Raw genomic sequence first — 17,889 nt, forward strand, 5'->3', positions numbered from 1 at the left:
TGAATAAATCGCGTTTAAAATCCGTTAAAAAGTTTTTAATTTATATATCTTAAAAATATGTTATTTTTATAAACCGTGTCAGTGAATGGAACTATTTCTTTATTTGTCAAGAAAAAGGACACATATATAACATATATAAATTGTTGAAAAAATAACTTTTTAATAAGTAATGAAACAAAAATTGAAATATTACCATGCGATTTTGAGATAATCAGTCAAATCTTGTGAGGCATAATTAAATAATTATAACAAATTGACAAACTATAAACTGCAAAATTTTAACAATGGATAAACACCCTTAAGAACACAATAACAACATATAACAATAAGCTTTAACAAATACAATTAGCTTTGATACTAATAAAATATTGCCAAAATCACTTTTTAATGCGAAAATGATTTTTGCATGTCATTGTACGCTATTGTAGTAATCCAGGAAGGTTGAATGAATACTCTGAATAAGTTTCGCGGATTCAATTTGATCCATTTTTGTAGAACCTCATTTTATATGCGACAATAAGTGTCGATTGTGACCTATAATATCCTACGAATGAGATATTTGGGTCAGAATATATGAGAATTTGTGATTCTTGCGAATCATATAAAATTATTTCAACTTACTGAAAAAACGAGGGGGCGATCAATTATTCTGTATCTTTTGGTTTAGTTTCCTCAGAACTCTACTGGATGAGTAGATTTTAATAATTCATCGATTATTTGAAAACTGGTACCTCCCGTGTCCCCTATTTATCTAGTTCTGATTACTTGATAGCGGTTAAAATTTTGTTTAAAATAATGATTTCATTAGAAATTACCGAAAGTCTCTTATATCTAATGTCCAACTGAGGTGTCCTCATTAACCAGCTTACACTACCATAATTGACATATATTTCCATACACCTCACCCCAGGTGATTCCTTCACTCCCTTGTTATGTCCAAATTTATTCTAGAACATCAGAAAACACGTTTTAATAGAAGTATATTTTCAGCTTCGTACCAAACATGACAGTGACGGTGTCACCCGACCGAAGGGACTCGTCCGCGCAACGCTGGGGTCCCCCGCGGCGCGTCACACTCAAGAGAGGCCCCGGGGCCCCGCTGGGGGTCAGCATTGTTGGTGGGAAGGTAAGAAAAATGTTTATATATTTTCAGCTTCGTACCAAATATGACTATGTCGGAGTTACGTATCTAAGGGTCCTTACGGAGCAACGCTGGGACTGCGTTATGTTCAATTGAGACCCCGGGGTCATGCTAATGGTTGGCGTTCTTAGTAAGGAAAATGCTAGTATAAAAAGATTGAGTTTTTAGTGTGAAAAGGATTTTTATATTTAATCTACGATATCTATATTTGCTTTCATGTCTTCTTTATTATAGCTCTAAAATAGAGAAAAATAAATGATGTAATTTAATATAATTTTTGTATTAAATTACATCATTTAAGCATGAAGCGAGTACCTATATATTACTATTCCTTGTTAATTCTTCTTATTATTGGACCAGTCCTTCTCTTCAACCAACGTTTTAATGTTTGTTATCTTAGAGCTTTCGACTGGGTGAATCGATTTCGATTTTTCAACTTTTATTTGAAAGCTGGTTCCGTGTGATGCCATTTAAGTTATATTGGTGAGGACATAATTTGACAAATTGCAACAATAACGAGGCGATTTAGTTTTAATATCAAACCACTGTCCTATTCTACTAATATTATAAATGCGAAAGTTTGTAAGGATGTGTGTGTGTTTGTTGCTCTTTCACGCAAAGACTACTGAACTGATTGCAATGAAATTTGGTACGTAGACAGCTGGACAACTGGAATAACATATAGGCAACTTTTTATCCCGATATTCCTACGGGATACGGGCTTACGCGGGTGAAACCGCAGGGCGCAGCTGGTACTTATATATTTGCACGATCAAATTTGTAATGCCAAGCGGAACAACCGCATACGGATGGCCTTATATCGAAAATCATTTTGGCATCGTTAGCCAAGATTATTTACGACATATTTACGTTCAGAAAAACAAACTTGGTAAGGATATGGGAAGATTTATGGGCGTAAAGTTATGAGACATAAACTTGGGTGGAGACTCCTCTTTGATATTTTGCTGAGAATCTGCGCGTTCGTATGACCTAAAACTATTTATGTTAGTTATACCACAGATACCATAATACTATACTTATATTGATTATTAGAGTTATAGGGACAAGGAGGTATCTTGGTTCGATTAGCTGTGGAGATTCATCAATATTCCAAAAATAAGCGAATTGTGATATTTAAATAAAGTTCACTTACAAAAATGTCTGATGGTTATATCTAAGCTTCGTCAGATCGTCATCATCAGCCTATATATGTTCCCACTTCTGGGACACAGGCCTCCTATGAGGGTTTTGTGTCAGATCACTATATCCACAGATACTAAATCTTTAAAACAATTCATTAGCCGACAGTAAAGTAAACAAACAAATTTTCGTGAATACAATTTAAATGTACGTCGATATTCTATAAGATTGATGTTATCCAGAAAAGATGACTTGTAAAATATTTCGAGATCCCTTTTAAAACGTCAGGCACATCGGAGCATCTTCTTCACATTTATCTTGTCTTAATACTGATGTTGCCTTTAGGTTGATACATAAATAAATGTCTTAGACATAAATAAGGCCTGGAAACTCGGGTTAAAATAAACGCTTAGGATACAATTTGGTTCTATTTTGATTATTTATGATAAAAAGGGAAGTCCCGTGTCCCTTAGTGGGATGTTCTCAACCCAGGACCCCTCAGTTCTACAGTCACAATACCAACCAGGAGGACATAATGTCAAATAGTATGTGATCAATAATTGAATTGTTTAAATGACTTTATCATGACTAATCCAGGTACTTCTTTTTTTTTTTTTTATGTCACAGTCGGCAATGGAGCCGGTGGGACGCCTGATGGTAAGCGCTACCACCGCCCCTGGACATTTGTCATGGTCGCCCATGGTCTGCAATCGACCTTACGCCTCTACAAATGGATTGCCGACTTTCAATTGGGAAGGGATTAAGAAAGGATTAGGATAAAAGAATAAAGGAACGGACTGGGAAGGGGAAGGAAAAGGATATGGGCCTTTGGACTTTTTTGAAATTGCGTCTTTAAAGAGATCTGATGACAATGCAAATTAAATCTGCCATTGAAAAACTTATTGCTGAATGTTATCATCAATTCATATTGACATTCAATTATACTACATATAAGCAGCAGCATACTTCACAAATTCCTATGTTATATCCATCTATCCATCATCCATCCCATTTCTGTATATCTTACCCTATATTATAAACGCTGTAAGATTATAATATCACGAGCTAGATAACTGTGATTGTAGTCTGTCGACAAATAATGCTGTTTTGGAATATTTTGTGCAAATTAACGCATTCTTTTTTGTCAGAATATAATGCGAATATATTGCAGTGTATGTATTATGTAAATATAGTTGTTTAAGAATGTAAACTTTAATGATGTTAAAATGATACGATTTATACAGTTATGAAAATTACAGGTGGATATAATATCCGGTCGTGAAGATGCAAACGGTAACGATAAAGGAATCTTCGGCATCTTCATCAAGAATGTGGTGCCTGACAGTCCAGCGGGGAGGTGCGGAGACTTACGAGTAAGTAGTGGTTTTAATTAATTTATTAATATAATTTATATAACCTTCGTATGGATTTTTTTGTAGTCTTAAATGATATATGGATATAATGTTCCTATTTCAAATGCAAAGAGTATATTTATTATCTCTACCCATCTCTTTTTACTTTGTACGTATGAACAAATAAATATATGCATTTCACATAATCCGCATAAAATATTGTTTTACTATTTATTTATTAAGGAATTCAAGTCAACATTGACTATGTCAGTCCCAGATACAAAATCTTTAAACTGAGGTTCAAATATCTAATTTGTTAAAGATACATTTATGTGTATCCATAATAGATAAAAATATAAAAAAACATGTAATGTATGTGAGCAAAGCCGATGTTGTAAGGTAGTGTTGATATGTTCTTTCTCATAATATATACGTATTGTAAAGATATTGTGGACATACACAAATAACCACGTGACGAACCGTGTGCTTGTGTTATCCAATTTATGATTGAATTGGTTCGATTCTATTCATTCATAATTCAACTCTTACGATCTTATACCACCGTGGTACATGACAAATAATGTAACAGTCTCCACGAGTCTTCTACATATGTATTTTAATGTTTTTTGATACGTAACATGGTATATCACTTTTTTAGCTTTGTTTGTACTATAACACAATAATATTATAACAATAATTTCAATTTACCGTTTTTTAATTGAAAACAAATAATTTTTTTAATGCATAATTTGTATTTTTCACTTCCCCGAGAATCAGACAACATGTTCTCCAGGGATTAGATAAAGACAATAAACGGGTCCCATTAAATATCTTTGATTGTTGAAATTATGTAGTTATTTTCAATAGGGGAATACCCCTTATGCAACATTTAATGTTTCTGAACTATAACTCTGCAATACAAGCGCATCGGTTTCCTTAACACACGTTATTTTCAAATGCAGGACCATAGTTTGTTTGTGTTTATGGTATATTTGAGCAAAATATTTTTCTTTATTTATTAGGCTGGTGATAGAATATTGGAGGTTGATGGTGTGTGTGTGCGGACTGCTCAACATGAAAGAGCTGTGCAGTTAATAAAGGCAGCTGGAAGCATAGTAACACTCACTGTACAGAGCTTGATGACATGGGTAAGTAATCGTTAGAATACCATTTACGTCTGTCCAAATATGAATGGATCGGGTAGTAGATATATCGCCGTCATTCCAGCTTAGAATGTCCACTGTCTCCCAAAGATTTCTAAAACGACCAGCGGCCTGAGTCCAGCGGCTCCCTGTCACTTTTAATCAGGGCGTCTGTTCAGTCTTAGATATATATAGGAAATGCTTGGTACTTTTGATTTGAATTCTGATGCTTCTCGTGTATTCCCATTAAAATTTGGTCTAGTCTGACAATTTGAAGGTGATATCGATTTTTGTGAGCAATTATTATATTTAAAAATCGGGATTAGTACCTTCTTACTGGTGACGTCGGTGACATTTATATGTAGAAGAGAATTATGTACATTATTTTAATTTAATAAATAAATAATTCGTTGACTTCTTGTCCAAAGAATACGGATTCGTCAGACTCATCGCCGCCGGTTGTTACTGCAAGACCTTCTATGAAGAAAACTCGAGCCCCGCCCGCGCCGCAGCAACATGATATTAAAGTGAGAATTCCGATGGTTGTTTATCATTTTTCTCACCCTTCTAAGAACATTAATTTATTCGCGTCTTCAATAATTTCCTTATTCTTTACCCTTTAAAAGCGGGCAACGCATTTGCGGCTGCCCTACCTCTGCGAATGTTCATTGCGGGTTTTTCTCACCAGCAGGCAAACGTAACCAAACCAATCAAAATTATTTTTGAAATTAGAATTCGGGATTTTTTTTTTACACATGGTTTTTTTTACAATTTCCAATAGATAACCGTAACATCAGATTCAGACACACCCAAAGAGAAAAGAGAACCAACTGAAAACGGCATTGATGAAGAAAAAGAAACTGAAGCGAAACCAAAGAAAGTTTATTCAGATTCTGAAGAGAGCAGCGATGAGGAAGATGAAAGGGAACTTCAGGGGAGGACTTATTCTGAAAAAGGAGTTGAAGTGAGTTGGAAGATACTATAAGTTCCTTATTAGTTTTAGTTACTAGTTCTACTACAGATAATCTTATTATGTAAGTGATTCCATAATAATTGAAGTGAAAACTTCTTTTGGTGCACCGCACACATTTTTTCATAGATGAAAGGTAGTTTCATATCTGCCTCGCTGTCTTAAGCCGGAGTAGAAATTTTTATGTTTTGGGTCCATAAAATTTACTGTTAATCCGGGAAAATTCTTGAATATTGTCATTGGACTATAACTAATTTTTAACTTCGACATACTTTCTAACACAAAAAATGTTAAAGGAAAAAATGTGAGCCAAATCTCTTATAAAAAGCTATTCACGTTGTATTGGAAATTAAACGCTCAACATGGAATATTCTAGAAACATTTCTTTCTAGATCGATCGAGCATCAGCTGGAGCGATCAAGCGCAGCAGAGAAGAGAAGGAAGCTGACCCAGAGGAAGAAGATGACTTCGGCTACACTACAAGTAAGTGGAAAGATACGTTATTCACTCTATTTAACTTCTCTTTCTATCTATTACACGTTTACGTTTACGTGTGCGTAATTGAGCATAATGATGAAATCGATAAGAGAAATAAAATATAACTTGAACAATGTAAAAACTAAAACAGTGCCGAAGTAAATAACAATAAAAAATATGAGTATTTTAGTTTTGTTCCAGCTGATTTCTTATGAACAAAAATATTAACTACAGTATTTTAAATGAATAAAAAACAAACATAATGTGATAAAACACGGACAACGGAAGCTAGAATGAACACAATTATTACCAGTTATTGGTTATAGATGTGTATAAATAAAATTGATGCAATTGCCTGAAAATCAGCCATTCTTATATTTGTAAATATGATAATGGAATAAGTAATTGTGAGATTTGGAAATAAATTATTATTCACGTATGTTTTTTACGTAGAAAAAGCATCGTCTGATATAATATTTGACGGTTTCACAGTTCATTAATTTTCATACAATGGTATTATTTCATGACCTTAGTTTGTCTTATGGAGTCATTAATTTAAAAGGTCAGCAGTATAATAAATGCTTATTAGACAAAACGATTTATTATTGTTTTATGGCTGATTACATTTCTGATTCTGGCTTCAAATCTTATTTGAATCGGTCACAATATTCCATAGGACTTATAGTGAAAACAATATGTAAATCATAGCAATGTGATGATCGAATTTTGTGTTTTAATCATCATCAGCCCTTATTTGTTCCCGCTGTAGGAACACAGGCTTCCTATGAGGGTAATACGGCCTATTTTATAAAAATTTAATTTGCGAAACTATACGTTTTATTGGATAGTTTATCTTGACCTTTTTCCTAAAGTCTTTTTTGGATTTTATGTGTAAGATATCGAAAACAATAATCGTTCTTTGTACACATATAAGAATATTTAAAACTACTTTTTCCATTCGAATTTAATAATGGCTTTTCGCTCATTGTCCCATTTTGTTTATAACCAAAAAAAAAACAAAACAATCAAATCAGAAACATTTATATCTAAAATTGTTTGGAAGAATGTATGAATACCGAAGTCAAAAGCTATAATGTTTTTCGTAAATGTTTACGTTACCTTAAATCCCAGATACGAATAATGGAAGGTCAACGATTTCTCTGTTCACACCTTGAGACTAATTACACTGTAATTATAGCGTTAGTCCCGATGTCAGCTACATAGGATGCGTTCACTGGAAAATTGTCAAAAAGATAAATTGATACTTTAATTTTATTTATATAAAAAAATAATAGATAAAAACATCTTAATTAGGTAACCAGCTGAAATTTGTATTTAGATCTATTTAAGATCCGTCTAGAAACGAAATTGCCTACAAAATCCGGTAACCAAAATCAATCAAATAACGATAAATTCGAAATTCACGATGTTTATAAACATTCCAAGTGAATAACTGTATTTATTTTTAACTCGAGATCATTTACAGGTGTATATTTCTACAGGATGTTTCAGAAATAGAATCTATCGTCTTTATATAATTTCGCAGTTCTTTCCTTGTTTCTTTAATCGCCAGGCATTTGTATGAAGTCAAACGTGTTTAAATAAGTACGGTCTACTCTTAGATTTCAATAACGTCTCGTTGAAGTGATCGTAAAAAAATGGCAATAAAAAGTTAGATTTTAGAATATATTTATAGACATTACAAAAAATCTAAGAATCTAAAACCTTGGGAGATAATAAATAGCGTGATACTCTTGAACCAGCTCAGAGGCCAGACCGATTAAAAATATAATTTTTAATCAAGTAATTTCGGATCTTACACCATACCAATAAAGAATTTAAAAATTTATACTTGAAACAACGAAGCAATATTATATAAAATTGCACTATACATTTGAGAGACAAACACAATCAAAATAATACTTCCATCCTTGAATATCGTCGCGCTGAGCTCAGAACCATAAATTTTTCATGATTTTTATTTCATCTCGTAAGTTGACAACGTCGTTACAAGCTTACAATGTCCACTATAGATATCGTAGTTGATCCGATGTTATGTCATTATCTGACGACTCTAGTTTACGCTATAAAGTTGTTTATAAAAAAGCGAAGTCCCGTGCTCCCATGTGGGGTGTAGCGCGGATGCATTATATTATTTGTTTCACTGATCGATTTTATTTTACGGACAATTGGCATGGTGGTGACCAGTCTCTTGTGTCCTGTAAAACCAATATATTTTGTAAGTACTAACCGAGAATTGCAGGATTCCTCAGTAGTAAGGAGGCGATCAAAAAGCTAAGAAAAACAGAGTGAAATATGGGCATTGTTTGTGTTACAGAAACATTCTGTTATAACAAATTTCAGCAGTTCTCAAAAAGTCATTTTAAAATAGACATAGTCATTTTAATATAGAATAACACTACGAAATGTGTTAAATTTTGTATTCTGAGTTTTTCAGTTTTATATTATATACGCTTATAATTTATCAGTGGGAATATATAAGTATTCTATAAATATAAAGATGTTATATATCGGATAGTGATAATTAAAAAATTACTCGAAGTCCGTAGTATCATCCATTAAAACAATCATTGGAATTGTGCAATAATAATGTATCTTTTCACTTTATTTTATTTTTATTATTTAGTATATTTCATTTTAAAATTATAGCTGTAATATAAAGTTAGTTTTATAAGATTGAAGCTGATTTTGCATTCCTATAAGTTTTTTTCCTATATTTTTCCATGTGATCTACAAAATATGCAGCTTACAAATTAATAATGTATTTTTTAATTCCCAATAAAATTAGAAGTGCTCACAGCTGAATGAATTTTAATAATTTTCCGTATCTACGATATTATTTAATCTGTGGGAAACACCTGCTCGCATTGTTTATTATGAATGACCTTCAACAGTAGAAATAGAACAGAACCAACAGCCGTGTATCGATTTGTGGATATTAATCGGTTCTGAGATTTCTAGAATATCTTAATCAAGTTTTCTCAAGACTAATTCGGTGTACCCCAAGGAAGTGTACTTGGGCCTATTATTAAAATCGCTAAATATAACCATTATACATATAAATAAAATTGGAACGTTCATTTATGCATTTAGTCTTTAAATGTGAGTAAATATGTTTTCTTGATGAATAAAATTAACGTATTTACGTAGTTAATTATAAATACTTATTACACCTATATGTTTCTAATCAATTTAATCTTAAATTTAAAAATGTTTTGAGTAATATACTCAAATTAAGATCTTTGGCTATCTATTGAGTAGGAATAAACAGTAAGTATTCACAAATTTAACATATTATTAAGCTTACTACACTTCGAACCAGGAAATATCTATCCACGTCCTTGATTTTGCATACATATATCAGAAGCTCTCCAGTGTAGCTATGATATTTTTATTATGTCGTAAAAACGTTAAAACGATTAAATTATTATGTAAACAGATTGCTTGTATTTCTGTATAGGTGATGCAGTCTATATATAATTACCCACCAAGTATTTTTCTCAGTAACGTTGGGATGGATAGAAAATAGATCGGATTCAGATTTAAATGAGACGGACGGCTTGAACTTTTATTCAATCAAAAACTCAAATAGTAATCCCAGACAGGAATAAACAATAATGGAATTTTTAAGTAGAGCTTTATCAGGGGTCAATCCAGTTTACGCCACTCCTTAGTTGTCATAATATATTATAACTGTTTGTTGTTTATTTTTTTTACAAATTGTGTTCTATATTGAGCTGAAATAAATATAGTGTATATTTAATATTATCTATGAATATATATACAACAGTTAGCATGTGAAATTTCTTTTACTTTCATATATAAGTATAGTGGAGTGTGACTATTTGCTAATAGTTCAAATAAAACGAATAATTCGAAACACATAATAAAAGCATCTCAATTTCTTGAAGTATTAGTAACGCTTATTCAGACAGGTTAAAAAGGATACATAGATAAGCCCAAAAATTTAGAAATTACTTTTTATAATTTCGATATAAGTATCCAGTCATATTTTTATGATTTAAAATTACTAAATTGGCAGCTAAATTAAAATCTGTCAAGCTGTTATAGACCCTGTTTTCTATAGCACAGATAATATTTTATTATAGATACCACTAGTATCTGGTGGTAACATAGGACTACAAAGGGACAACCTCTGGCGCAGTCCAATAGATTTAATTATTCTTTACTGGCTCGAACCTGCGGCTTCACTCGCGTGGTACCCGGTTAAAATTTAGCCTATGTATTAATCCAGACTTTAACCTATATCTGTACCAAATTTTATACAGAACCTAACACAGAGTTTTGTGTGAAATATTTGCAAGCATCCAAACATTCCTACAAACTTTTGTGTTATACTATTAGTAGGATTATGTATTTTCCCGCCATAAAATTTGTTACTATTAAACTTTTGTCTATTAAATGATATATGGCACTTATGTATTTTATAACAAAATCTTGCTTTCTATTACGATTTGCGATAGACGTAACGATCAATTCCCTCAATTTATGTTCCATTCCAAACATTGGGTTGGGCACTTTTTGTGACAATAATTAGTATTTGCTACGAAGCTGTGACGTCATAGGCCACACCAAAAGCCGTAAAAAATAAAATCTGTCGCATGTGTTTAAAATAGGCCGCGTGAATGAGTAATAAATATTTTCATTAACAAACAATATTTTCAAATTAGCTACTCGTCATGGAATATTGAGTAGATGGATCACATCGATACATATAAAAATCCATTACTTTCTACGAAATAAGGAAGAAATGTAAATTACGTCATATCGTATCGTGTACATTTAATGTATATAGTACTTCTTTGTTCTTCGTTACTGGATAATTTTTATGCTTTATTATTTCGTTTAATTATTATTGATACATGATTTTTCATTGGAAAAAAGATGTTGAAAGAATATATTTACATTCGGAACTAATGTGAACTATGAAATTATACAATCTCTTTAATTAAAAAATTTCTAAAATCTCGTGCTCAGTATGTGCTCAGAATTTCTTTTTTTATTATATTACTTCGACAAAATAAAAAATTCCATCGATTATTCAAAAGTGTTCAGAATATTATGTAAGCGAGTAGTTATGTTTTGATAATAATAATATGTTGAAAAACGTATTTTAAAACAAAGTATTAATGGATGCCAACAAAGTTTTCCTTAGTTTTACACTTGTACGTGTTTAAGTGTGTTTTGAAATCGTTAAATAACATTATGCTAAATGTTTCATACAATACAAAGTATTGCTTATTCAAACAAAGTACGTGAGTAAATAACAAATTTGAAATTTAAATGTTGAAAAGTTCTGTGGAAAAATCCATTTCACGTATTTTTAGTAGTCAATATCATTGAGTTCACTATTCTCATAAAAACAACTTTCTATATTCTATTACGGTTAATGGCAAAAGTAGATATTTTCATGGCTAAACATTTGATAAGCGCCGTCGAATTTCAGTAACTCCAATTTTCTTAATCAAAATCTTCTAATTCAAATTACTTCTGTATTCAACTCATTGTCAAGTGCAATTGAGTTCAACTTGCATTGCAATGTCAAGAACAGTTTTATATTCCTTCGTTCGTTTACAAGTTTCAACTTTACTGCATCGGATTAAAGCCTACGTTAATATGGAAACTTCTCACCACTTGGAGCATTCTATTATTGGGATCGAGAATATTTTCTGGCGCACGTGTTCGGATTTTCAGTGCCTTGACGGAAATTCTCGTGCGTGGTTGTTTTTGACGTTTGTATATTATAGACGAGCGCGCGGAAGATTTTTCGAAATTTGAATTTTAAATTTACGAGTTCTGTCCGATAATGTTTTTCTTTTTATTATGATAATGGCGGGACTAGTGAATTGTAATGGCCAGTGTTTGTGAGATAATTTTAATGGATGAGTGATGTCTATGAAAAAGGTCCATTCAAATTGAAGTTCTATTGTTATGCATTTATTCGCTTCAATGTGTAGAGGTTTGAATCGTTTTTGAAGGAAATTTCAAGTACCTACTTGTAATACCAAAGTAGAATAGGTAATATTAGATATATTTCATGTAATTTTTTTTATCGTTTTATGGCTATATTAGAATATATTAGAATTTGCAAGGAAATTTTCGGTGTGAAAATATATGAATTTTTTCGTAGCTTACATGTTAGAAAGACTATTTACTTCTGTTTTTATATTAAGAAAATTAAATAATTTACAATTTAATGCGTTTTGATTATGAATTTAATTTCATAATTTGGTTGGCAAGGAAAACAGAGTAATCTAAAAAAAAAAATATACATTATAAACTAATCATAGACAAATCTTAATATGTACTCAATAGCTAGTGTTATATTATCTGTGAAAAAGATGTAGAAATATATTTCGAGTGCAACGGCTGAACAGAGTAGAATAAATTTTGCATTTATGTCAATACGGTTAAAGAAAAATTTACAAACGTAAATATGAAAATAACTATTTTTTTTTTTAATATTATGCCTTACTTTAAGTAGGAGTAGAACTAAAAATAAAACGTGTCCAAATATTATTGACAAAGAAATATGTAATAAAAGCAATATCCACAGGCTTTATATATATTTCCTAATCATCATCATCATCGCCCATATTTGTACCCACTGCAAGATAACAGGCACCTATGAGGGTTCAGGCCATATTCCACCACGCTGGCCAAGTGCGGGTTAGCAAATACCACATTTCGTCGAACCTTTGACCCTTCGACATGCCTCTCACGATGTTTTTCTTCATGTAGTAATGTAATGAGAAAATATATTGAAAACATTTATTTCTCGCACGCTCGTCCAGTCTCGAACCCCCAAATTTTCGATTCGAGGTCCTAACCAATGCTCAAATTCCGAATAATAATTTCCATTATCAATACCCTGTAGCTAAATATTTTCTAACAATTCACCCCACTCAGACAATTCTAGACGCTGTAATTGAAGCATGTTCTTAACAAATAATTATAATTTTATATAAAACCTCGCAAACCCCCACTTCTGTACACAAAAGAATAAACAAAAGATCTCATTTTCGTTTACAAATTTAAGTGCACTTATTTGGTGTCACTAACACCAAACAGTATTTTCCACTTTAATTAAACCTTCGTTTACCGTGTACTCATTTCATAATTAATTTTGTTCGTTGTGGATTAATGTTTTTAAGGTTTCTACGTTTATCCGCACTGAGGGAGGATTTATTGCTCTGAACTTTTGTTATTTATCTAAAACACAAGTTGAATTGCTCTTCACTTGATCTATGTGTCATTCTGGTCCGGTGAAAAGCGGTTTAACCATTTTGGAGATTTAGGACATGTAAAGACAACAACCCGACAGTGAAACGCACAAATTAAAAATCACGATATGTTTTTTTTTACTAGAATCTTATTATTTACATACATATTATACATATTATATAACTAAAGATAAGAAACAATTCCAGGTTAACATATTTTCGTTATACCAGTGATTGAAAAGCTTTCCTACACTTATAATATTAATAAATAATAAAATATAGCGGTGAATTATGGCCTAAACCCTCATAGGAGGCCTGTATAGCAGTGGGAACATATAAGGGCTGATGATGATGAATAAAATATTTGTCGGGTATAAAGCATAACGTACAAATATAGTTTACATATCGGTCATCATACAGTACAAAGTGACGTGTTATATTTTATTGGTCATAAAAAAATACTGCGCTAATCAACTCTCCTCATAACTGCCACATGACACTGGAATATTTCTATAAGAACTATATTTTCCAGTACACCCTCAATGTCTCAATCATCGTCAGCCCATATATGTTCACTGCTGGGAAACGGGCCTCCTATGGGGGTTCAGGCCATAATCCACCACGCTGGCCAAGTGCGGGTTGGCAATGTCTCAATGATGAACGGTAAAGATGCATCTCGTTGTATCAAAAAGAACTAATTCATCAGACTGAGACTTGTTTCTCCAGACAAGACAATACTTCTAATAGTAAAGCTACATTAGCTTGTAAAACTAAAGATCATATAGTTGCTAGTGCTCAATAAGTCTCAAGACTGCAGAATCCCTAATTCCCAAACTTTATCGACGTATGTCAACTTCTCAGACATTATTCTATCTGATCTATCCAGATTAGTGATTAAACGTTGAAAATAACTGGATACACAATCTTGTATAAAGTGGAACTTAAAATTGTACTAAAATGTATTTGTCAAAATTCTATTTCTTGCTGAAAAATTAAACTTATTCAAGCTTTACTTCGTTCTATCGACTATTTAAATCAAAACTATAATCAGTTCATTTCCAGAGTCAATTTATGTATATATATCTACGTGGCTTTTGACATATAACATGTAGAGAACCGTTGACACCGCTTGCTTAATTGATGACTCTCTTCATTTACATGTACCGTCAGCAGAGAAAGTCATTTAAAAAATATTTTTTTTTGTTTAATTTGATTGAATGAAGTATTCGTTAAATAAACCATCAAAATTACTCCAGCAATAATTTTATTACTATGTTTTTTATTTTATTTGTACTATTTGTAAAGTTGTCAGTAATAACATTTTTAATTAACAAAAACAAAAGCTACTACGCCTCTAATTAATATATTAAAAGGGTCAAAGTCCAAATGTGTCAGAATTAATATCCGGTCACAATATGAGTATCCGTTTATCTCAATATACAATGAACAGCTTCATAATTGCAATTTAAGAGAGAAAATGAACAAATGGTTTATTCCCCTGCGCTTTGTGCGCTGTGAAAAAAATAATTGTATACTCAATAATCTGTATATAATTGCATTTAATGTCTAATGTAATTATATAGTGTATATTGCATAGTAGAATAATTATAACCTAAACTTTATTTGTAATTAAACTGCGATGCTTCATTATAATGTGTACAAAGAACATTTAGTATTTAATTACAATATTATGATTTTAATAATATAAATAGTTTATACATTTTTGCGACACTATATTTTTTGGGTGAATACCAGCTGAAAATTAAAAGTGTATGAGTTTAGGTTTTAAAATACACATTTAAGGATCATCCATATATTACGTAATACATTAGAGGGAGGGGGAGGATAGGGTATCACTGAAATGGGTTCTTAAAATATAGTCATATTTTAAGACGTTTTTCACGTAGTCACGTGTGACATTTTCACTCTTTTTTTACCAATGGATAGAGCGTGGTTCTTGAGAAAAGTTTAAGTAAATAATTTGTTGTGTTTCGAACTACTCGAGCGAAGTCGAGGCTGGAAAGCTAGCTAGTTTACTATGATACGTTGATACTTTAAAAGTCTTACTCATTATATTTTTACGTAATTACACATTAAACATTTAAGGTCCATCCATAAATTACGTCACACATTAAAGAGAGGGGGTGGGGGAGGAAAGGGTATCACCTCATTAGTAGGTTCTTAAAATGTGACTATAGATGTGATAGAGCGTGGTCCTTGAGAAAAGTTTAAGTAAATAATTTGTTATGTAATTACACATTACACGACATAGCAAAAAAAAAAAAAAGTTTTCCGACCGAAATAAAAGCAATCGAAATAGCGAAACAGACACTGGAAGCAATTTAAATCGAAACCGCACACACAAGTTGTTAAAATACATATTTTTAGAATGACTCCGCCCGCCCATTTGTATGTTATTCAAAGGGAAATTCTTGTACCTCACTTTGCGATCTAATCAAAATATTTTCTTTGACTTTTAAAAAGCGTGGACGCGCAGCATCTCAATTTGTGCTTATTTAAAACGAGAACTTTTTTATATGGCGCAGTGATATTTTTATTAGATAACTTTATGAAGTAGCCGTTTTTGTTCGAGATATAATGTTTACAATATTCACAATATTTTTAACATTCATGTTTACAACAACACGATAACATGTGTAGTCAGTAAATGTTACACTACAAATGCTTTTTGTTTGGACACAATTATTTACATTTAAATTATATCAAACAAAACTATGACAAGTTTATTCATCAAGTTAATATAAGATAATTTTTTTTTGTGTGTAATGTTTCTTCGTTGACATTTCATTTAAAGTATTCAATAGGCTTCAAATTCAATGAGTAATCTAAGAGTAAAGCATTTAAATAATAATCATTTTTCCATATACTAGCTGTAATAAACGTATTCTGCTGACGGTACTCCACATATTAATATCAATATCACAGTTATTAAGCTCTCCATATTGAATAATTTTGGACACGAATTCATATACGTACTACTAAAAGCCATTTTCTGCTACAATATTAACATAAACTCACTTAATATATAAACCATATTAAAGTATCAACATATAAATATAATAATATAAATGTATTTATTGTCCAATATTTAAAATTAGTAAAATTGAAACATCCCATACAATTGTTTAATGTAACTTTATTTACACTGAAACAAAAGTGATCTCAATTGAATTTTCATTAGCTTCAATTTAAAAATTTGCGTGTACTTATGGTTATGAAGATTAAGGGCAAGCAAAAATGTTTCTTATTTCAATGGAATTTAGATTATGAATGATTATTTTTCAAGCTTTTAAAGCTGTCTCCATTGGAACTAGTGTCTTTGTTAATGTTATAGATTTATACTAAAATGGACCTTAAGTAGTTCTTCATAAGTGTGTTAGACATAATGTTATATACGCTTTCAGAGTGAAGTGCGTCAAAATCTAATCTTTAAATTTAAAATAACCTTAAGCAATTGTAATATGAGTGTTTAAAGCGTCACGTAGAATCCGTGTTAAGTTTGTTCCATTAAGAATGGATAAGCAAAATGAGCTTTACATCAGCAGCTTTAAGGTGTAAACGCGAGTGAAGTGAAATAAAAAACCGATGACTAATTGAAAATCAACCTTATGTGATAAAGAATAAGTGTGTTAAGATCCACACAAAAGACAGGCGAATGACGGATGCATAATCGACAATGCACCTAATGTGATAAAGGACAGGAGTGCTAAAACCGTCAAGAAGATAGATGAGTGAGGCGCACTAAATGACGGATGGATAATCGGAAATGAACCTTATGTGATTAAGAATAGGAGTGTTAAAAGCGTCACGTTGCATACGTGTGCGGAGTGCGCGCGGCGGGCGACCCGCTCGCGAGCGACGCTCCCGCGCGACCTAGAGCCATGCGATCGTGTCATGGAGACGATCTCTGAAGACGCTGAAGCTGAACTTGAACTTGGTAACTATTTTTAAGCTACTACTAACAATAAATCTTCCATACTTACTCTTATACATGTCACCGTAAAATTGTAATCTATTGAAAAAATATGATCCGTAACATATGGCTTACAATTTATCGCATTATTGCATTTATTCTGCATCACTGAATAAAATATTTGCTCGGGCGTAATTCCAAATTGTGGACTTCTGGAATTGCTTTAGGAGATACAAATAGAAATTGTCCAACGCGCATCGTCATTCGCTATGATGAGTTTTGATCGCTTTCATAATAATTTACGCATGTTAAAAATAATTTGCCCAAAGGTAAAACGGTATCCTATTACTAAGACTTTGCCGTCTCGTGTGCGTCTGTTCGTCTGTCTGTTGTTGACAGTATGCTGTGCTTAAAAGTATACAGTTTGTATCACATGAACTGTGATAGTTGTTTGAAATTTTCAGTGAT

General features: G+C 31.9%; 1 protein-coding gene and 1 long non-coding RNA gene across 2 annotated transcripts in view; both read left to right on the forward strand.

Annotated features, from left to right (window-relative positions):
* Positions 1-17,889, forward strand: part of LOC119836666 — a 121,244-nt gene that overhangs the window by 58,813 nt on the left and 44,542 nt on the right. The window contains exons 19-24 of the mRNA XM_038362059.1: positions 991-1,126; positions 3,541-3,654; positions 4,656-4,781; positions 5,204-5,302; positions 5,557-5,739; positions 6,138-6,228. Of these exons, the coding sequence (XP_038217987.1) occupies positions 991-1,126; positions 3,541-3,654; positions 4,656-4,781; positions 5,204-5,302; positions 5,557-5,739; positions 6,138-6,228 (749 nt within the window). The remainder of the gene's footprint in view (positions 1-990; positions 1,127-3,540; positions 3,655-4,655; positions 4,782-5,203; positions 5,303-5,556; positions 5,740-6,137; positions 6,229-17,889) is intronic.
* LOC119836667 lies at positions 11,973-17,449 on the forward strand. The gene is made up of 2 exons (XR_005288109.1): positions 11,973-12,168; positions 17,054-17,449. It is a non-coding gene; the product is annotated as an uncharacterized LOC119836667 (long non-coding RNA).

Source organism: Zerene cesonia, chromosome 25 (assembly GCF_012273895.1).
Source record: "Zerene cesonia ecotype Mississippi chromosome 25, Zerene_cesonia_1.1, whole genome shotgun sequence".
Lineage (NCBI taxonomy): Eukaryota > Metazoa > Arthropoda > Insecta > Lepidoptera > Pieridae > Zerene > Zerene cesonia.